At 47.5% G+C, this 22,527-nt stretch overlaps 2 protein-coding genes across 4 annotated transcripts in view; both read left to right on the plus strand.

The window, feature by feature from the left end:
- LIPH (lipase H) overlaps positions 1-3,708 on the plus strand; it is a 56,395-nt gene extending 52,687 nt beyond the window's left edge. For 2 of the 3 annotated variants that reach the window (XM_007971854.3, XM_007971853.3), the window contains one exon: positions 471-2,516. In XM_007971854.3, the coding sequence (XP_007970045.2) occupies positions 471-558 (88 nt within the window). In that variant the 3' untranslated portion in view covers positions 559-2,516. Of the gene's footprint in view, positions 1-470 lie in introns of all 3 variants that reach the window. The other variant, XM_007971852.3, reaches the window with a different exon arrangement.
- A 6,872-nt stretch (positions 3,709-10,580) lies between these two features.
- Positions 10,581-20,664, plus strand: TMEM41A (transmembrane protein 41A). The gene is made up of 5 exons (XM_007971851.3): positions 10,581-10,795; positions 12,645-12,798; positions 14,943-15,104; positions 15,497-15,635; positions 18,493-20,664. The coding sequence occupies exons 1-5, from the start codon at positions 10,677-10,679 to the stop codon at positions 18,711-18,713; spliced, it is 795 nt and encodes a 264-aa protein (XP_007970042.3). The 5' UTR covers positions 10,581-10,676; the 3' UTR covers positions 18,714-20,664.
- Positions 20,665-22,527: the final 1,863 nt, after the last annotated feature.

Consider the following 22,527-nt stretch of genomic DNA (forward strand, 5'->3'; position numbering starts at 1 on the left):
GGCCATATATCTTGCTTTCTCCTTGGTGTTTTACTTACTATAAGCATTTTCTTTTTTTTTTTTTTCTGAGACAGAGTCTCGTTCTCTCGCCCAGGCGAGAGTGCAATGGCACGATCTCAGCTCACTGTAACCTCCACTTTCTGGGCTCAAGGACTGCCTCAGCCGCCTGAGCAGCTGGAACCACAGGCCTGCGCCACCACGCCCAGCTAATTTTTGTATTTTTAGTAGAGACGGGGTTTAGCCATGTTGGCCAGGCTGGTCTTGAACTCCTGGCCTCAGGTATCTACCCACCTTGGCCTATTAAAGTGCTGGGATTACAGGCGTGAGCCACCGTGCCCAACCACCGTAAGCATTTTCTATATTAAAAACAATTGATAGGTAATTTTGTATCTTAAGGATATAATATTATTTACTAGACCATTGCGTTGTTGTAAATTCATGGACAAGGATATTTTGTCTTATTTTCCCAGGCCCCAGCTGTGTCGGTATGATCTTGTCCTGATGGAAAACGTTGAAACAGTCTTCCAACCTATTCTTTGCCCAAAGTTGCAGATGTAACTGTTGCCAGGGCACATGGGCATCAATAATAGAAAGAAAGCTACAACCACAGGCTGTTTGAAAGCTTCACCTCACCTTTTCTGCAAGGCACAAAAAGTATGAAAAAACCAAGGCTTTTTTCAGTAGCATCCTATGGATGTCACATTGTACAACATCAAACAACCTTGTGATTATAAAACGATCCTGGGAAGGGAGCTCCTAACTAGGGCAAGTCAGAAATAGCCAGGCTCGTGGCAGCCCAGGGCTGTGTCTGCTGCGTCCTGGGGCCTCGTTTGTTCCGACCTGTCAATTCTGCTGCCTGTCACACGGGTGGTTCTACCCATCACGGCTGCAGGTCAAGCATCTTCAAGGGAAGGATGGACTGGAGGCCTCACCGTGGACTCAACTCTGCATTCTCTGTGCCACCTTCCTCCAGTTCCCACTCGTAGAAGGGAACAAAACTGACGTCTACCTCATGGGGCTGCTGTGTGGGTCTGGGAGGCAAGTCTATGAAGGGTTTTTTGAAATCCCATAGGTGCCACATCTATGAGATGTTTGATAAATGTGAATATGCTTTTATTTATTTTCATAGGGCTTATCTAATTTGCAATGAGAGAACCTCTCTCTCTCAATACCAGCTTCTCTCTCAGCCTGTTTGTTCTGGGAAGGCACGAAAGCCATGTGCTGACCCTCTGCCTTCTCTAAAGTGTTGCTGGAGCATGGAGGAGCTGGAGGAGGTGGGGATGGACTGACAGCTAAGAGGGCGGCTGCTGGGACTAGACAGTAAGTGGATGAAGAAAGAAGGACGAGGAAGCTGTGGGGTAGCCTCTCTACATGGGGACCGGCGATGGAGCATGAGGCAAGAGAAGGAGAAGCAGAGCTTGTTTTTCACCCAAGGTGGAGAAGGATCACTTTACAGGCGACCCTCATTTTAAGCAACCCTTAAGAAATGTTCACACTTCTTTATTATCAATGTAATCTATAATTATTGGAGGAAATTTAGAAAATGCATAGATACAAAATAAAAAAAAAATACTATTCACGAAGCCACCTATGAGAGGTAATTAATGTTAGCCTTTTGGAACAAGGCTGTCACTTGTTTTGCTAACATGTGAATTCAAAGTATGAACCGGTTTGCTTTTAGAGAATCCGAAGCCTCCAGTTTGAGGAATCCTTTGCTTCCATGGAGGTAGATGTGAATCTAGAATGACAGCAGGAGTCCAGTCAAGAGGTCCTGTCGGGCTGAGGCCAGAAAGAAGGGAAGACAATCCCTGGGGCCAGATGCCCAGTGTGAGGGGAGGCACCATCTGTCCCATGGCTGTGGCCACTGTAGGAAGGTCTGTGAAGTGCCACAGGCCCAGTCACCTCCTCCTCACCCAAGTGATTGTTCTTTCAACTGCTATCTGTGAAAACAGCCCTTGTTATGAAGAAATTGACTCTCTCTTTTTTTTTTTTGAGACAGAGTCTGACTCTTGTTGCCCAGGCTGGAGTGCAATGGTGCGATCTCGGCTCACTGCAACCTCCACCTCCTGGGTTCAATTGATTCTCCTGCCTCAGCCTCCTGACTAGCTGAGATTACAGGCATGCGCCACCACACCTGGCTAATTGTTGTATTTTTAGTAGAGACAGGGTTTCACCATGTTGGCCAGGCTGGTTTTGAACTCCTGCCCTCAGGTGACCCGCCCGTCTCGGCCTCCCAAAGTGCTGGGATTACAGGCATGAGCCACCATACCCGGCCAAGAAATGGATTCTCTATGTCATAAATTAAAGAAATCTATAAATATATTCCCAAGTGGCACATCTTCTTACAGATTTACATTTGCATCAAATACAGAGTCTGTTTTATTTAAGTGAGGGATGACTGAACTCTGAGTGGAACAAGCTCTTGGATATCTTACCATCCTTCCTCCTTCTTCCCACATTTCCTCAGCAATTGTGGATAGAGAGACCAGTGTGCTGTAGACCTCGTTTTTGTTTTTTTTTTTAGATGGAGTCTCATTCTGTTGCCCAGGCTGGAGTACAGTGGCACAAGCTTGGCTCACTGCAACCTCTGCCTCCTGGGTTCAAGCAATTCTCTGCCTCAGCCTCCCAAGTAGCTGGGATTACAGGTGCCCACCACCATGCCTGGCTAATTTTTGTATTTTTAGTAGAGACCCGGTTTTACCATCTTAGCCAGGCTGGCTTTGAACTCCTGACCTCGTGATCCACCTGCCTCGGCCTCTCAAAGTTCTGGGATTACAGGTGTGAGCCACTGTACCCGGCGGCCCTGGTTTCTTCTTAGAGTTTTGTTGGTCCGTATTTTGATCAGCACAGTCACTTTTTTGTTCTCTTTCCTTTCCTGGTAAGCAGGGAGTCAAAACAATAGCAACAAAATGCCTGAAATAGAATTTCTACCAATTTGTAAACTCTGGGCTAACGGGTCTCCTAGCCAGGTACCTGGCTCACTGTGGGACGGGTAGATGGATGAATGAATGGATAAAGGAAGTTTGTTCACTGGAGAGGGGATGAATTTCAGTAAGTTTCATGTAACAGTGATCAGGAGAAAGGCAGTTACAAGCGTGGCCACTCTGTTCTCAGTATCTTTCTTCCAAGGGCCCCTGGAACTTTTGACTGTCTCTTGTTATTCTTGCTACTCCTCCCCTCTCTTTCTCAGTACCATATATCTGTCTGAGTGTCAAATTCAAAACACAATTAAATTACAGTCTACCCTCTTCCCTTCCCTCTTCACTGGTAACCTCCTACTCATCATTTGGATCATGGCTCAATTGCCACCTCCTCAGGGAGTCTTCTTTGACCTTATTTCCACACAGAGAAGTTCCACACTGTACCTCTCCTTCACAGCACTTTTTAGTTGTATTTTTTAACTTTTTTTTTTAGATAAAGTCTCACTCTGTCACTTAGGCTGGAGTGCAGTGGTGCAATCTTGGCTCACTGTAGCCTCTGTCTCCCAGGTTCCAATGATTCTCGTGCCTCAGCCTCCTGAGTAGCTGGAACTACAAGCCTGCGCCACCATGCCCAGCTAATTTTTGTATTTTTAGTAGAGACAGGGTTTCACCATATTGGCCAGGCTGATGTTGAACTCCTGACCTTAAGTGATCTGCCTGCCTCGGCTTCCCAAAGTGTTGGGATTGCAGGTGTGAGCCACCATGCCTGGCCTATATTTTTTTTTTTTTTTTTTGAGACGGAGTCTCGCTCTGTCGCCCAGGCTGGAGTGCAGTGGCCGATCTCAGCTCACTGCAAGCTCCGCCTCCCGGGTTTACGCCATTCTCCTGCCTCAGCCTCCCGAGTAGCTGGGACTACAGGCGCCCGCCACTGCGCCCGGCTAGTTTTTTGTATTTTTTAGTAGAGACGGGGTTTCACCATGTTAGCCAGGATGGTCTCGATCTCCTGACCTCGTGATCCGCCCGTCTCGGCCTCCCAAAGTGCTAGGATTACAGGCTTGAGCCACCGCGCCCGGCCGCCTGGCCTATATTTTTAACATTTTATTTGTGTGATTATTTGATAAATATCTGTCTTCTCTACTAGACTGCTCTGCAAGGCAGGAGTCATGTGCCTCCCATATAGTCTGCATTCAGGAAACATGTATTAAGTGAACACTTTGTTATCTTCTGACCCCCATGGAACCATGTTCAGTTGTGAGTAAAGACTTCTCCTCCACCCCAGCCACAGTGCATTTCCATGAGGGTGCCTAACCTTCTCACCAGGGTGCCTAACCTTCTCATGAGGGTGTCTAACCTTCTCTGTCTTAGACTTTTCTCCCAGACACCTTCGTTACTATTGTCTCCATTATCTTTGGAGGCCAATAGCCCATTTCCCAGACTTCCCAGAAAAGACAGAAGTTAGCTCCTTTGTCACTTTTTTTTTTTTTTTTTTGAGATACCGTCTTGCTCTGTTGTCCAGGCTGGAGTGCAGTGACCCGATCTCGGTTCACTGCAACCTCCACCTCCTGGGTTCAAGCTATTCTCCTGCCTCAGCCTCCCGAGTAGCTGTGATTACAGGCACGTGCCACCACACCCAGCTAATTTTTGTATTTTTAGTAGAGACAGGGTTTCACCATGTTGGCCAGGCTGGCCTTGAACTCCTGACCTCAGGAGATCTGCCTGCCTTGGCCTCCCAAAGTGCTGGGATTACAGGCATGAGCCACTGCACCCTGCCCCTTTGTCACTTCTTATCACATTTTCCAGGTGGTCCCGACACCTCAGCAAGCTCACCTGTCCAAAATCTAGGGGATTTTGTTCTTACACCCTCGTTTTAGCACCATTGCCAAAACCCTCCAGGACCTTACAACATTAGTGGAGGATGCCAAGCTGTAGTTAAAACCCTCCCTTGTTTGCTTTTCCATGACTCCTTTCCACCACTCACTTTGCTGCCAACTTTGTGTGTTGTATTAGTCCCTTCTCAGGCTGCTATGAAGAAATACCCAAGACTGGGTAATTTATAAAGGAAAGTGATTTAATTGACTCACAGCTCTACATGACTGGGGAGGCCTCAGGAAACTTGCAATCATGATGGAAGGGAAAGCAAACACATCCTTCTTTACATGGTGGCAGGAGAGAGAAAAATAAGAGCTGAGTGAAAGGGGAAGCCCCTTATAAAACCATCAGATCTCATGAGAACTCACTATCACAAGAATAGCATGGAGGAAACTGCCCTCATGATCCAATGACCTCCTACTGGGCCCCTCCCACCACACAGGGGGATTATGGAAACTACAATTCAGGATAAGATCTGGGCGGGGCTGCAGTCAAACCATATCATACGTGCTTCTGTCACTGTGGTTAAGCTGTGTTGTAATTTGTTTCCGTGTCTTTAACCCCTCCAAGACTGTGAGCTCCACAAGAGCAGCTGCTGTTTATCTATTTTTGGCTCTCTAGCACCTAGCACAATGCTAGGCACAGAGCAGGCGCTTGATAAATGTCTGTGGAACAGAACGGAATGGATGATGCTTAAACTTGAGAGAATCACCTCCACTCTGACTTAGACATCAACACACTTAATGGTGTTATTTCTAAAGTCCTAAACTTAGAAGCTCCTACTCTTGGACCCCTGCCTCTTGCTCTCATTCCTATAGAACTCCATCATAGCCAAGGAGACTTTGGATGCAAGGGACAGAAATCTACTCACACCCAAATCTAATAGATTATTGAGAGATAGAGAGAGAGGACTTGTGGAAACCCAGGGAGAGGTGATCCATCAAATCTCAGGAAGGGCAAGGATGGGGCAGCCCCAGAGCCTTCAGCAACAAGAGTTCATGGGCCTCTATTAACCCTAGCGCTCTGCCACGAATCTCTTTGACTGAGCTCAGTTCCCTTCATGGGGCAGCTTCGTTGGGTTCTTGGCCACTCACTGACTCGATGGCCCAATTCCAAAGTCCAGGGACAGGAAACAGCCCTTGGCTCCTCCTCCTGAGGAAGACATCTATCCAGTTCCAATCAGTCATGGTTGGGGTGGGGGTGGGGAGGCAAAATTACATGGACTTCAGAGCTACTCTTTTCAAATGCTCTGGGCAAGTCTGATTAAGCCAGAAAAGGTTGGCTGCTCTTCACAAAGAGGCACAGTAAATGCCAGGCTAACTCACTCCCACAGGAACCTCTTACCTGTTCTTTTCTCCCACCTGTTTCCCAATCCAGCATGTGCCTGGGAAAGGACTGCAGTTGATGGAGGATTGCAGCTGTCCTTAGACTGTGTGGGCCTGTGCTGTAAATGAGTGGCCTCGATGGGGGCTGCTGCAGCCTGCAGGAGGTGCATGGGGCAGTCAGAGTTAGCTCTGCAGGTACTGGGTTGGGGGCCAGGAGGGTTGGGGATGCTGAGATTGGGAAACACAGTCCAGGGCTTCTTCCCCAGGCAGACAGGTTGAGCGAGAGGAATCACAACATGAGTCCAGGGGGCAGGTCAGAGGAAGCAAGCTCCAGTCGTGAACCTGTGGCAAAGCAGGTTAGCACCACCCAAAATAGCTCTGTCAAAGATTCCTTACCACCTCGTGTTGGCCAGTTTCCATGGCCCTCAGGTTCCCCTGCTGGGTTTCTCCATGGACTCTGACACTGTGCCCCAGTTCCCTTCCTAACAGTCTTTCTTGGGCTCTCAGGACGTTTCTTTTTTCTGTTTCTCATCTCACAAATGAAAGGGGGCATCTTGTTCTCTTTCACTGTTTCCACCATTTCCTTACCCAGCTCCTGATCTTGGTCTTCTTTCTCAAAAGGCTAGTGCATGGTAAGACATTTGGGCTCTGCTGTTCGCAAGGTGTGTGACCTCTGTTGCTCTGTTGACTTCATTCTTTCTAAGCTTCATTTTCCCAGGCTATAAAAGAGCTCCTACTTTAGACTGGGCATGGTGGCTGAAGCCTGTAATCTGAGCACTTTGCGGGGCCAAGGCAGGAGGAACACCAGAGGCCAGAAGTTCAAGACCAGCCTGGGCAACACAGTAAGACCCTGTTTCTCAAAAAAGAGTTCCTACTTCATGAGGGTTGTTACATGGAATAAATAAACTCATGTAAGTAAAAGGCTTAGTATGGGCCAGGTGCAGCGGCTCACACCTGTAATCCCAGCACTTTGGGAGGCCGAGGCAGGCAGATGGTGAGGTTAGGAGATTGAGACCATACTGGCTAACACGGTGAAACCCTGTCTCTACTAAAAATACAAAAATTAGCTGGGCATGGTGGCATGCACCTGCAGTCCCAGCTACTTGGGAGGCTGAGGCAGGAGAATCACTTGAACCCAGGAGGAGGAGGTTGCAGTGAGCCAAGATCACGCCACTGCACTCCAGCTGGGGAAACAGAGCGAGACTTTATCTCAAAAAAAAAAAAAAAAGCTTAGTATGGGGTCTGGAGTGTACTAAGTACTCAACGAAAGTCAGCTGCTGTTACTTTCCCTCTCATGTGGTTTCTAGGAGACCTTCTCCCCTCCCCTCACTTCAACTATCTCCTGTAGAATGACCTCCAAATCTGAATGTTTGGTCTGAGCTCCAGAGTTTCACCTGCATGTCAAGTGGCAGTGAAGGGCAGAGGAAAAAGCATGGCCTCACCTGATGGCAGACAAAGGCTTGTTCCTGTTCAGCACTCACAGCTGTAAATTTTGCACAAGTGATTTCATCCAAACAAGTGTTCATCCACTCATCCATAAGTAGAATACTGACATCGCTTTGCTGAAGTGGAGTAAGTTTTGCCTTGTCTATTTCATCCATGGCACTTACCACGCTCTAGAATTATATCTTTCCATGCTCTTCCCCAGCTGAAAGGAAAGTGAGGTCCTTGCCAGCAGGAGCCTCGCCTCCTTTCTCCTCACTCTATTTCTTGCCCCAGCAGTCTCCTAGCACAGGCTCAATAACATCAGTTCCTCATTCACTTTCTCTCCTCCCATATCCCCTTGACTTCTCAAGTTCAATATGTACCAAACCAAACAGCTGATCATTGTCTTCACTAGACCTGACCCATGAATTTAACAAACAATTGTTAGGTGCCAGGGTTAAGGGTTGAGACAGAAAGAAGATAGTTGAGACATTGTCTCATTGATGGAAATGTTCACTGTCTACTAGGGAGATGGATAATGACACTGGAATATGTATTTGCGACAAGATTACAGACATTTCTCAGGGGCCCCAAGCATAGAGAACGAATGTTTCTGACTATAGGGGTTGGCTGACTATAGGGGTTTCTGACTATAGGCCTTACTCAGAAGGCCTCTCAGAGAAGGTGATAATTATCCTGGGTCCTGATGAAAGAGTAGAAATTTGCCAGGCAGAGAAGATTGACAGATGGCTAGAAGAGTGGTGTGACGGGGCCTGAACTAACATGGTGTGTTCAGCCGGAATGGAGGGCTGACACCATTTCCCCCCATTCTCTTAAGTGGAAATTTGACACATACACAAGAATAGAAAAAAAAATAGTATAACATCCAAATAGTATAAAACTCCCAGGTGATCACCCAGCTTCAATAGCTATCAACTCATGGAAATCTTGTTCTACCTATATCCTTACTCACTAAACCCCTGTACCATTATTTCGACGCAAATCTCGGACATTGAGTAATTTCATTTGTAAATATTTTTTGGTTCTATATGCTGTAACAATTCTGTGAAAAAAATTTTTAAATAAATAAATACTTTGGTATCTTAAAAAGTTAAAGTATATCCTCTTTTTGTCCTTTAAAAGGAGTCATACATAGCATACTCTAATACTGCAACTTGTTTTATTTGTATCTGAGCCATCTATCTGGTGACCGCACTATATCAGGATATGTAGAATCGCCTTCCTCTTTTAGGAGGCTACCTAGTATTCCATTTGTGAATATACCATAGTTAACCTAGCCAGTCGCCAGCTGATGGGCATTTAGGTTGTTCCCAATCTCCTAACATAAAAACAAAGCTGAGAGAACACCCTTAAATATACATCTTTGCTACCTATGGGGATTCTTGGGTGTGGAATTAAATTCCATTACATTCTTGGATGTAGGTTACATTCTTGGACATATAATTGCGAGATCTTGTGCACATGAATTCTGAAAAATGCTCCCTATTTGGCCCAACAGGTGCTTTAAATGATATAACAAGGATGCTTTCTCTCTGTTGTCCAGGCTTTTGACACTTCGGAGTTCTCTTTCTGTCCCTTCCTCCATTTACTCAGTGACATATCAAACCAATTCAACTACCCCCAGCCTCCTCCCTCCAAGTCCACTGCAGAGGTCCTGGATCAGGCCTGAGTGCTTGCTTTCTTTCTTTCCTTTCCCTCCCTCCCTCCCTTCTCTCTCTCTCTCTCTCTCTCTCTCTCTCTCTCTTTCTCTCTTTCTCTTCCTCCCCTCCCCTCCCCTCTCCTTTCCTTTCCTTCCCTTTCCCTTTCCCCTTCCTGAAGTTTCGCTCTTGTCGCCCAGGTTGGAGTGCAGTGGTGCAATTTCGGCTCACTGCAACCTCTGCCCTCCAGGTTCAAGTGATTCTCATGCCTCAGCCTCCGGAGTAGCTGGGATTACAGGCATGTGCCATCATGCCCGGCTAATTATTGTATTTTTAGTAGAGACGGGGTTTCCCCATGTTGGACAAGCTGGTCTCGAACTCCTGACATCAAGTGATCCGCCCGCCTTGACCTCCCAAAATCCTGGGATTACAGGCCTGAGCTAGGCCGGCTTGCTTTCTTATCAGGACAGTTGCGGCTATCTGCCAAAGCGAACATCCTAAAACAGGAACTAAATCATTCTCTTACTTAAACACCTCTGTTGGTGTCTCATCTATATTATTAAAAATCTATCTCCTTAGCCTGCCTTCAGTGCACTCTTGTTTGTCCCCAGATTCTCACTTATTTCTCATGTACCTTAGGCTTCACTGAAACGACTCTGGTGCCTTACTTGGGCCATTGTTCACCCATTTCCTCCTTTTTCTGCCTGCAGAAAAGTCTTGCTCATCCCTGAAGGTAAACTTAAACTCCATCTCCTCCATAAATCAACACAGTGTAAGGACCACTGGTTTTGGACTCAGGTTGACTTGGATTCTTATACTGTCTCTCTTTTGGGGGGATGTCATTTAATTCTTCTGAAACTCAAGAGTTTTCATCTGTTAGAGAAAAGACAAAAATACCTACCTTGGAGGATGACTGTGAGGCTCAGGGATAATGGGAATATAGTAGGAGCTGAACTGAAAGCATTCTGGTTATTTCCGTGGTCACTATTGCCGCCCCACCACACCTGATTGCAGCCCCTGGTGCTACACCAGCTACATTTGCTTCGTGTGACAGCAGGCTGTGGACAAGACTGCCTTGACCACTAGACTGCAAGCTCGCTGTGGGCCAGGCTCACGATTCGCCCCCGGATCTCCTAGCCCTGGCACCGAGCCGGCACTGGGGGCGCTCCATGACTGTAGAATAAGTGGAGAAAGCGACAGGGATAAACGTAGAAAAACAAGCACAGACAGATGGAGAGAGGGCAGCCTGGGAGGCAGATATTTCCGGGAGTCTCCACCGAAGGACAGGGAGGGCGGAGTCAGAATCGGGGGCTGGGGCCTGGCTCGGGAGGCGGGGCCTGGTTCGGGGGCGGGTCTTGGCGCGGACCCCTCCCCGGTCCGTCTGCGAACGTGCTCCGCTGCCTCAGTCCGCCCGCCGCTGCGCCCCGGAGTGCAAGTGAGCCTCTCGGCTGCCCCGCGGGCCGGGGTGCGGAGCCGACATGCGCCCGCTGCTTGGCCTCCTTCTGGTCTTCGCTGGCTGCACCTTCGCCTTGTACTTGCTGTCCACGCGACTGCCCCGCGGGCGGAGACTGGGCTCCACCGAGGAGACTGGAGGCAGGTGCGTAGCGGGAATCCAGGTTCGGGTCAGAGGAAGGGAGCCAGGTCCAAGGACCGGGGCTGGGAATCGGAGATTCGGGTTCCGATATCGGAGGCGTTGGAAATTGAAGTTCTCTTGTTGAACTGGAATCCGGGTCTGGTATCTGGACCCGCGTCCACACGGTCTCGGACAGGCGGGTGAAATGAGAGCCCGGTCCCGGGCCTGACTGGGACCTGTGTGGTGCCGGCTGCGGGGTGTGCAGGGCGTCACGCCGCGGTGCCTTTGGTTGGATGGATTTGCAGAGGGAGACGCGGCGCTGAGCCTGCCCGCGCCGTTGCTTTCCCAGTCCCAGCCCTGGGCCCCATTTCCAGCCGACCTTCGCCCCGGTGCGGGCCCCCAGCCCCTTCAAGTCCACTTTCAGCTGCCTCTCCTCCACCCCACCCCACTTCCGTCAGGTCTGCCCTTGAGACTTTAGACGTTATGTCTTCAGGAGAAATGTTGCATGGACAACTTTAAATTATTCGCAAATTAATTATCGGCTCTGCCCCTCTTCCTGGTTGTCTCTACTTTTACCTTTTTTTTTTTTTTCCCCCTGGGCCGGAGTCTCGCTCTGTCACCCAGGCTGGAGTGCAGTGGCGCGATCTCGGCTCACTACAATCTCCTCCTTCCGGGTTCAAGCAATTTTCCTGCCTCAGCCTCCCGAATAACTGGGGCTACGGGCGCGCGCCACCACGGCCGGCTAATTTTTGTATTTTTAGTAAAGACGGGGGTCTCACCATGTTGGCCAGGCTGGTCTCGAACCCCTGACCTCAGGTGATCCGCTTACCTCAGCCTCCCAAAGTGGTGGGATTACAGGCGTGAGCCACCGCACTAGGCCTACTTTTCCCATTCTAATGAACGACTGGTCGAGGCAGGAGGCAGAGCAATACTTACCTGACTGGTTTTTATGAGTGCTGCATACTCTTTGTAAAGTGCATGGAAGTGTGCCTAGTACAGCATTGTGTGGTCAAGGGAATTACTGATATTTGACTATTAAGGCAACTGTTTTCAGTTATTGTATTCTTTTGCTCTAGTTAAGAAGGCTCTGCTGTGGGTGTGGGACATACCAAGGGAAGCATTCTCATGAGAAGTGGGAGGGTTTGCTCATAATTAATCAGTGATGGATTCAAGGACTGTTCAGATGGTAGAGGCAAGGTAGCCTTTATACTGTAACCTTTGGACAGGATTCAAAGTGCACTGAGGACCAGATTAAGAGCAGAATGAAATAGTAGGCTCTTCAAAGGGTTTGATTCAAGCCTGACATATTATCAAAAAAGTTACGTTTGTAGTATGGGATAGATATACTTTCCTGAAGAATCTTTAATTGGCTTTATAGTGAATGCTAAAAAGTCGTTTTACCTTGCACCTCAGGAACAGTTTGAAATCTGAATTGTTCTTGGTTTGTGGGGGAGGCAATGTCCTTGAAAGGAAGGCAATTTAGGACATTTAGAACTTGCCTGGAAATGAATCCATTTGCCTTTTAAGAACAGATTCTAAAATCCCAGAGCTAAAGGGGAACTTAATGACTATTTAGCACCAACCCCTCATTTTTAGATAAGGAAACAGACCCAGGGACTAGTCCAAGGACATACAACAGAAAGTAGCAGGGTTGGGATGCTAACCCAGGTCTCTTGCTTCCAAACTAGGGCTCCCCTGGCTGTCTCTGCAACGTCGTATCAGGTCGTCTGTCATTGGGAGTGTATGTGTTCCCAGCAGACCAGATAATGGGCATATTTATAAACCTACTCTGAAAGGAAGACACAGCGAATGACTCTCGTGGGCACTGGGCTGATCTGAACTCATGTTTCCATCTGCTTTTCCAAATCCCCAGGTCCCTGTGGTTCCCCTCCGACCTGGCAGAGCTGCGGGAACTCTCTGAGGTCCTTCGAGACTACCGGAAGGAGCACCAGGCCTACGTGTTCCTGCTCTTCTGCAGTGCCTACCTCTACAAACAGGGCTTTGCCATCCCCGGCTCCAGCTTCTTGGTCAGTGTCCTGCCCTCCCTCCTACCCTGTAAAATTCGGATACTCCCCTGTAACCTCCTGGGATTGTCGTGTGGGGATGATTAAACGTGACAGTGGGTGTAGTGGGGCTGGCACACAGTGGCCCTCAGCGTGCCTACTGTGGGATTGAGCACTGAAGGGGGAGACACTGACAGCTTCCTTTTGTACTGCTTCCCTCTCCTGCCCCAGCATGTTTCTCTCCTCTAGGCTGAGGCTGGACCTGCTCAAGCAGTTTCCTTATCGGAAACTAGAAGAAAAGCAGACATGTCCAAGAGAGGCAGGGGAGGTGTGTGGGGCTTGGGGTGTGGGGCTCGGGGTCAGGGGCTGACTCCTTGAGGCTTCCCTGTGTCTGTCTTCTGTCTTGAACTGATTCCTCTTCAGGGTTGGGAGCCAGCTGCTGCTTGGTGGGGGCTCCACATCCAGAGCTGAGGATGAACCCTGACTCTGCCTGCTGTGGTCTTGGGGAAGATACTTAATCTCTCACCTGTAGAATGGGGCAGGGATGGCATGACTCAGGGATGTAGTGAGGATTACACAGGTCATGTAGTCAAGCACTTAACACAGTGCTCAACAGCTCCCCCTCTTCCCAATACCAAGGCTTCCTTTTACTTTCTGTCTTGGATCCCATGTTTTGTCAGGATGATGTCTAGCAGCCAAAATGCATTTAGGAAGTATTGGTTCACTTTTCCCTTTTTCTTAAACCAAGACATCTTCAAGTGTCGGCTAGAGCTCTGGTCAACATGGAACCCCCGGTATTAGCATACTACATGGATGTAATTCCAGCACAAAGCAAAGAAACAAGACATCTTATATAGCTTGTGTGGTCCCACCAAGGGAAAATTCATGGTTTGTGTTCATCTTTTAAAATAGTAAAAATAACTTGTGAGTTTCATTTCTACTTTCTTGGAGCCCCAGTGATTGCAGAATCTACCACAGCCACAGAACCCATTTAATTCTCTTCTGCCCCCTGAGGCTTTTATCCTTATCCTCATTTTCAAGGTGAAGAGACTGATGCCAGGTGTAGTTCCCAGTCTTTTCATAATTTTTCATTCGCCTCTTTAAATGGCAATTAGGACCTGGGGCAGTGGCTCACACCTGTAATCCTAGCACTTTGGGAGGCTGAGGTGGGAGGATCACTTGAGCCCAGGAGTTTGAAACCAGCCTGGGCAACACAGTGAGACCCCATCTCTACAAAAAATTTTAAAAAGTAGGTGGATGTAGGCCGGGCGTGGTGGCTCACGCCCGTAATCCCAGCACTTTGGGAGGCGGAGGCGAAGGCAGAGGCGGGCGGATCACGAGGTCAGGAGATGGAGACCATCTTGGCTAACATGGTGAAACCCCGTCTCTACTAAAAAATACAAAAAATTAGCCGGGCGTGGTGGCAGGCACCTGTAGTCCCAGCTACTCGGGAGGCTGAGGCAGGAGAATGGTGTGAACCCAGGAGGCGGAGCTTGCAGTGAGCCAAGATCGTGCCACTGTGCTCCAGCCTGGGCCACAGAGCCAGACTCCATCTCAAAAAAAAAAAAAAAAAAAGCCGGGTGCAGTGGCTCAAGTCTGTAATCCCAGCACTTTGGGAGGCCGAGGCGGGCGGATCACAAGGCCAAGAGTTCGAGACCAGCCTGGCCAATATGGTGAAACCCCGTCTCTACTAAAAATACAAAAATTAGCCGGCAGTGGTGGTGGACGCCTGTAGTCCCAGCTATTTGGGAGGCTGAGGCGGGAGAATCGCTTGAACCCAGGAGACAGAGGTTGTAGTGAGCCGAGATCGGGCCCCTGCACTCCAGACTGGGAGACAGAGCAAGACCCCGTCTCAAAAAAAAAAAAAAAAGTAGGTGGATGTGGTGGTGTGTGCCTACAGTCCTAGCTCCTTGGGAGGCTAAGGCAGGAGGATCACTTGAGTCCAGGAGTTCGAAGGTGCAGTGAGCTATGATCGTGCCACTGTACTCCAGCCTGCATGACAGAGCGAGATCCTGTCTCTTAAAAATAAATAAATAAATAAGGCAATTGGGTTTTAGCTGGAAAAAAGCAGTGAAGGAGGAGGGAACCTATGACTCTCAGGCTCCAAGATGGGGTTGCTGGTAGCTGCCAGAGATGGTCACATGCCTGAGGGTTTGTTTTCTTTGCAGAATGTTTTAGCTGGTGCCTTGTTTGGGCCGTGGCTGGGGCTTCTGCTGTGTTGTGCGTTGACCTCGGTGGGTGCCACATGGTGCTACCTGCTCTCCAGTATTTTTGGCAAACAGTTGGTGGTGTCCTACTTTCCTGACAAAGTGGCCCTGCTGCAGAGAAAGGTAAGGGGAGGGGTCACATCTGAGAGCTGGGACCCCAGAAAGTCACCACGTGCATGGCCTTAAGAGAAGCAAGTGGCAGGGATTTCCCACAGTGCTCTTCCACGCTGTCTCAGGAGGTCCTAGGGGTTCTTTTGATGTCTTCAGGAGACATAGACCTGGGATCAAATCCCAGCTCCATCATTACCAGCTCTGTGACTTTGGGCAAGTTCTTGACTTCTCTGATCCTCAGCACCTCTATTTTAAAATGAGGAAGACAATCTGTCCCTGAAGGGTTGTTGGAAGAATTGGGAACAGATTATGTAAAGTGTCTAGAACAGTGCCTGGCACCAGCAAGTTTTCAATACCTGGAAACCCTTTCTACTTCTTAACAGCTTTCTTCTCTTTGGCTACAGGTGGAGGAGAACAGAAACAGCTTGTTTTTTTTCTTATTGTTTTTGAGACTTTTCCCCATGACACCAAACTGGTTCTTGAACCTCTCGGCCCCAATTCTGAACATCCCCATCGTACAGTTCTTCTTCTCAGTTCTTATCGGTAAGATGCTAGTGGGGTAGTTTTGAGTCTTCAGAGCTGTCACACTGGGGGTCTGCCCTGGGTTATTGGCCACATGAGCACGTGCCTGCTTCTGAGAACACAGGCTCACAAAGTGTGACTTCAAGCCTTATGATCTAAAGAAATGATTCCTGATTTCAGATCTACTCAGGCTTCAACATGAAAACCCATAAAAATACTTTTGGACTAAATGAAGATGGTTCATTGCATGGCTGTATGCGCTGGGCACTGGGATTAGAAGAGATAGTCTGTGTAAAGTATACAACTTGGCCCGTAGTAAGTACTCAGTAAATGCTAGCAGGAAGAGCAGGGTTGGAATGAGGGTATGTGTCCATGAGTTTTGAGTGGGGACAGAAGAAAGGAGCAGAGCAAGGGACTTCCTGTCTGGTTTTTGGCCACTGTTTTGATTAAGTTCTGCCTTAGGAAGAGCTGGCATCAATGAGGTTCCTTCCTGCCTTTTGACAATTGCACAACCTGCAGTAAGCTACTTACCCTCAGTGGGCCACCTGGCTAGGAATAGAGCAATGTTTCTCAAAGTGTGGGCCTTGGGCCACCTTGATCAGATTGGTAGGGTCAGGGGGCTTGTTGAGAATCTAGATTTGGGGCCTACTCGAGACCTACTGAATCAGAATCTTGGGAGTGGAATCTGGGAATATGCATTTTAATCCAGTTCCTAGTCATTTTCAAACTGCAAACCCAGTCGTTCTCAAACTGCAAACCTATTAAGAATCACCTGCAAACCTATTAAAAATCACTTGGAGGCCGGGCTCAGTGGCTCACACCTGTAATCACAGCACTTTGGGAGGCTGAGGCGGGCGGATCACTTGAGGTTGGGAGTTCAAGACCAGCCTGGCCAACATGGTGAAACCCTGTCTCTACTAAAAATACAAAAATTAGCCTGACGTGGTAGTGTGCGTCTGTAATTCAACTACTTGGGAGGCTGAGGCAGGAGAATCACTTGAACCTGGCAGGTGGAGGTTGCAGTGAGCTGAGAGGATGACACTTCACTCCAGCCTGGGTGACGGAGTGAGGCTCCATCTCAAAAAACAAAAACAAACAAAAAACAAACAAAAAAATCACCTGTGGAGATTTTAATCCCTAAGCTAAGGCTACACCACACATCAACTAAATCACCTCTGGGGTAGGACTCAGGGATCAGGATCTTTTGATGTTTTCCAGGTGATGCAAGTAGTTAGTCCCTAGAAAGGGATTCTGCTGGATCCTGAGTTTTGCAGTCTACTGAATTAGATGATATCTAAAGTTTCTCCTTGCCTTTGACAATTATATGACCTCCAGCAAGCTACTTGCTCTGAAGGGGCCACTCATCCAGATAAGGGGCGGGGACTAGAGCAGTGTTCCTCAAAGTAGGGGCCTTGGACCACCTTTATCAGAGTGGTAAAGTGCTAACATCCTATAAGATCAGTGATGCTGCTTTCTCCATACTGGAAGAAAACCACCCTCCTTAAGCCTAATGCAAGGATCTCTTTCTCTTCAACCTTCCTTAGAGCCTAGAGGGAAAGACGATTCAGGGCTTCTAGGTCAAACAGAGCAAAACTGTGGTTGAGCAGCTGCTATTAATAGGGGATACCTGAGAGAAATGGAGATCTTAAATAGAAGCAAGATCTACCACAGCCAATTCTGGTCATAGTGGCTTTCAGGCAAGTGCCGCAGGCCCTCAGCTAGTGGGGGTTTGCGGCTTCTAATTACCTAGGTGACTTGGCAAGATTCTGGAGGCCAGGCTTCCTGTCCCCTATCTCACAAGCTGTGTGACCCTGAGGGGTCTGGGATCTTCATCTCCTGTATGCTTCCTCTCCCATAGAAGAGGAATGGACTAGCAGAGGGTTCGAAACCAATCAGAATCTCGGGGTGGGAGTGGAGAAGGAGCTTTTAAAATACAGGTTCCTGGGCACTATCCCAGAACCAAGTAACCAGAATTTCTGGGGTGGAGCCCGAGGATGTGTTTTTAACAGTGTCACCAGCTGATTGTTCTGCAGCTAGCCTGGTGAGCCAGTCAGACTTTTGGAATACAGTGGATTTGATGACATCTTTGAGACAGTGCAGAATGTGAATAGTACTTCTTTTAAAAAACTGTTTGTCAGGAATGGCACTTCTCTCTTTACTTTGGCTGTTGGGTACTCAGAACCAAATTTGGGGCCCACTTTTAGCAAACAGGTGAACCTTATGCATTTTTCTAGTAATTGTACTCCCTGATGTCTTGTATTCTTCTGCACACATTTTGCTTTTCCTATTTGAAATTTTAATTAATTGATTGATTGATTTTTGAGACAGAGTCTAGCTCTGTCACCTGGGCTGAAGTGCAGTGGTGAGATCTCGGTTCACTGCAACCTCTGCCTCCCAGGTTCCAGTGATTCTTCTGTCTCAGACTCCTGAATAGCTAGGATTACAGGTGCTTGCCACCATGCCCGGCTAATTTTTGTGTTTTTAGTAGGGACAGGGTTTCACCATGTCAGCCAGGCTGATCTCGAACTCCTGACCTCAGGTGATCCACCTCGGCCTCCCAAAGCGCTGGGATTACAAGCATAAGCCACTATTCCTGGCCCTATTTTAAAATTATCTTATAGTAGTATGTATTATTTGTGTAAATATCTCAAGTTCTTTTGTTGAACAAGACAGGTATATATGGGAAGTGAGGAAAGGAGGGAAAAGAATAGAAAAGAAGGAAAGAAGGGAAAGAGTTAATATGTGTAAGGGTCAAGAGTCAAGCAAAAAAAAAAAAAAAAGAAAACTGTAGTCACTGTTCCTGGTGACATTTCTGAATTATTATTTTCTTAATTTTGCTGCTGTTAGTAACAGGTACTTTTCCCTTTTCTTCTTGCAGGTTTGATCCCATACAATTTCATCTGTGTGCAGACAGGCTCCATCCTGTCAACCCTAACCTCTCTGGATGCTCTTTTCTCTTGGGACACTGTCTTTAAGCTATTGGCCATTGCCATGGTGGCATTAATTCCTGGAACCCTCATTAAAAAATTTAGTCAGAAACATCTGCAATTGAATGAAACAAGCACTGCTAATCACATACACAGTAGAAAAGACACGTGATCTGGATTTTCTGTTTGCCACGTCCCTGGACTCAGTTGCTTATTTGTGTAATGGATGTGATCCTCTAAAGCCCCTCATTGTTTTTAATTGCCTTCTATAGGTGATATGGACACTGTGCATCAATGTGCAGTGTCTTGTCAGAAAGGACACTCTGCTCTTGAAGGTGGATTACATCAGGTTTTCAAACCAGCCCTGGTGTAGCAGACACTACAATGGATGCCTCCTAGAAAATGCTGTTTGTGGCCGGGCGCGGTGGCTTACGCCTGTAATCCCAGCACTTTGGGAGGCCAAGGCGGGTGGTTCACAAGGTCAGGAGTTCAAGACCAGCCTGGCCAAGATGGTGAAATCTTGTCTCTATTAAACATACAAAAATTAGCCAGGCATGGTGGCAGGCGCCTATAATCCCAGCTACTCGGGAGGCTGAGGCAGGAGAATTGCTTGAACCCAGGTGGCAGAGGTTGCAGTGAGCCGAGATCACACCACTGCATTCCAGCCTGGGTGATAAGAGTGAGACTCTGTCTCAACAAAAAAAAAAAAAAAAAAAAAAGGAAAGAAAAAGAAAATGCTGTTTGTATTATATTTTGTGGTCTAATAAGGAGCTCAGGATAGCCTGTTGTATTTGCCTCATGCCAGCCCCTGAGCTGCCTTGGGAGAAGATGCTGACTGTCCTTGTCCAGAGTACCACTTTTGCAGAGTGACAGGCTGTTGGGGCAGATGTCCTCCTGTTGCATCCTTGTGGATGGTTGGTACCGATGATGACATGGGAACCCACATCACTGACACGCTCTTCATCTTCTGTTCGTCTCTTGAAGAGCATTTCTTTTGTACTTTTTTGCTGATGACCTACCTCTTCATAAGCCAAGTGAAACAAGTTGACGAACTGCCTAGGACTTCCACGTATTGGTCACATGCATGATGATTTCTGTCATGCTCTTGTGTTCAGACACACTGATGTTACCATGTATGTCAAACCTACTTGTGATTGCATGTCCTGACAGTTAAGCTGATTGCAAACAGACTATTAAATATGAATGGAGCAAACGCTGTATGTTATGGATATGTTCTGGAGAAATTCTTATCTATCTGGATGGGGTAGGGCCCTTGACTCACCTGAATCAGATGACCAGGCAAACATTTTATCTGTCATTTCTGCAGGAATCCCTTCTGTGTCATGCTAGGAGAATGAGTTCAGTATATGGGGCCATCAGGCAGTATACCTTCTGAATGTTTTTCATTTTTTTATTTGCTGAGAGTAACCAAAGAATAATTGCATCTTTTAATAATTTTATGTCTTAATTCAAAGGGAAACCTTGGCTTCTGATAACTTCGTTGTTTGTATCTTAATGCGCTAAGCTGTCATTACTTCCTCTAGCTGCAGTACGGAATTGGCACAGACCTGGATGAATGGTTCCAAAGACAGAGGGACTTTGGCACCTAAACTGACCAGCCCTGTGATCCTGCACCCCGCAGGAGTATCTCATCAGGACTTACCAGACCGTGGCTCTTGGATATCATCTGCCGGGTTGATGATTTGGTTTGGCCAAGGGTCTTGCCAAGACTTTAATCTAGGCCTCTTGTTCTACATGAATTCTTGGGAATACTCATGTTCCATGGGGAGAGTGCATTCCCAGGTGATGGTTTTTGGTTATGGTATGATCCTTTCACACCAAGGATTTCATTGTTGAAAACGTGTTTCTTTACAAGAAGCCTTGATAATGAGAGTGGGGGAAGGAGGCAGCAGACTTTGAAGACTGTGGCCCTTGGTGTTCTGGAGTAGGGGGAGGGAAGGAGAAATGTGTTTTCCACAGCATCGCAAGTGTGTGCCCTTTGCCCCTTTTCAGGAATCTTAGATTTGCCTCCCTCCCTCCACCCCAATGATTTTGCAATAATGTGCCTTATCAGTTGTGAGTTTACAGGCAAAGCAATTTCCCAAATAAATGGATATAAGTGTTCTGTGTGGTGCTTGTTTGAACATGTTGTTAACTTTCAACCACCCTTGCCAGTGGAAATTAGGATTGGCTGAAAATCAGACAGTCCAAAATGGTGTTTTAAGCTTTCCACTCTCAGGATGCTTCTTACCAAAATAATTTATTGGAAGCCAGATTTTCATCTTCTTTTTCTCTCTCTGCTCCCTGTATAGTGGGGTCACTAGTAACAGGAGTAGTTACCAGATGGGCAGCAGGAAAGTATAGGGAAGAAGCAGAGTGCTGGTCTAACCTTTACAGAATAGTCAAGAAGAGGCTGTCACCAAATACAATGATGATTGCCTCTTCCTTTCGTGGCTGTGTCAAATGTAAGAATCACAAACTAGCTTTCTCCGTTACCTGTGTTTTTGTGGCTGCAGGAAACCCAGTCATGGAAAGTCTTCCTTTCCCTCAAGTTCTGACAAGTGCTGAGATTGTTAAGGCAACTCTTGGGACACAAACAGTACATTTAGAAAAAGACAGGACTAGGAAACAGTGAAGTACACTTTTTGTTTAATTCCATGCATTTGTTTGCTTTGATAGTCATTCTTGTTCCCATTGCTGTTCAATACAGAGAGGGAGCCGGCATCAGAAAACACTGGAAGCTGGGGACTGACAGTACGGGAGACCAGAGGGGAGGCAGGTAAGGATGTTCATTTGGACACTTAACCACAAAAGAGAAATGCATTTGCTCCAAGTCCATAGGAGTTCAAATTATTGTAATAAAGCATCAAAGAGGGTCTTCCCACTTCCAGAGTCTGGGAAGTGGTCACTCTGGAGGTGAAGAGCCACTGGGGTGAGATGCGCAAGATGGGACATCTTCCTAATAGCTTGCACATGCTGGCCGGGATTCCCTTGGCCTGCAGTCACTGGAGGACCCTGTCCACCTGGTCACTGGACAGCAGCCTGGGGCCGGGAGCCAGCGATCCCTGAGTGCTGTGAAGTGGCTCTGGAGAGCAGACCTGGGATGCTGCCGGGAGCTTCCTTACAGTGGTCTTGCCATCTGCTTAGGGCTCTGCTCTGTGAAATCCTGCCATTGTATCCTGGCCACATGACAGTTAACAAAAGCCTTAACCCACCTCTTGTTTCTCAGAGCAGTGATTTCAAAGCTCCCCTCTTTAGCCACCTGTCCCTGAGAAATGCTCCAGGTTCCACAAGGGTCCTCTGCTTAGCCTAGTTCAGTCCAACTTGAATAGACATTTGCAGTATCAGTTGTAACATGCAAACAAGCAGATTAATATGATTCTAATGTGCCAGTCTGTGAGGTTGGTAACACTGGTGGTGTGAGTATCCTGGGATGTTTGTCCTATGAAATCAGCAAAGAAGAAACATTTTGCTGCCTGGAAAGGCACTAAATTCATACTGACAGTACAAGTCAAAGTCTCGAAAAGAATGTCACATTATTTTGGTACATGAGTCTCATAGAGTCTAAGAAAGAAGCAAGTAAATGGGACTTATATTAATTTACTGTTTATAAAAGGTGAGGGAGGAACAGATTCATTCCACAGAATTAAATGTGAATGAAGAGACACTTTGGAACTGGATCCATCAGTGATTGGTGTTCCTTCAATTGGAATTGTTGTCCAGAAGGCAGTGGGTGGAGGGAAGTGACCTTTCCCCTTTCAGTGGTACCACCCTTGACACCACAGATGGAGCCATAAGAGAACACTAGCGCGAGCCTGTCGTTCTCCCATTGGGGCTAACTCAAGCTCAAACAGCAATTTCAGTCAAGTGGCAATTGTTGCTCCAAGTGCTATGTTGAGAGGTTCTGAGGCTGTGTCTCGGCTCAGTAGGGAAGATACAGTGCTCAATACATAATGTTGGTCTTGGTCTTGGAGGGGGTAGATGGT

The sequence above is a fragment of the Chlorocebus sabaeus genome, chromosome 15, assembly GCF_047675955.1.
Source record: "Chlorocebus sabaeus isolate Y175 chromosome 15, mChlSab1.0.hap1, whole genome shotgun sequence".
NCBI lineage: Eukaryota > Metazoa > Chordata > Mammalia > Primates > Cercopithecidae > Chlorocebus > Chlorocebus sabaeus.

What these genes read in the sequence shown, in the direction of transcription:
- TMEM41A (XM_007971851.3), top strand. Translation starts at nt 10,677, where the DNA reads ATGCGCCCGCTGCTTGGCCTCCTTCTGGTCTTCGCTGGCTGCACCTTC. An exon ending in ACCGAGGAGACTGGAGGCAG is followed by an intron (nt 10,796 to 12,644) that starts GTGCGTAGCGGG and finishes CCAAATCCCCAG; the next exon opens with GTCCCTGTGGTTCCCCTCCG. An exon ending in TCCCCGGCTCCAGCTTCTTG is followed by an intron (nt 12,799 to 14,942) that starts GTCAGTGTCCTG and finishes TTTTCTTTGCAG; the next exon opens with AATGTTTTAGCTGGTGCCTT.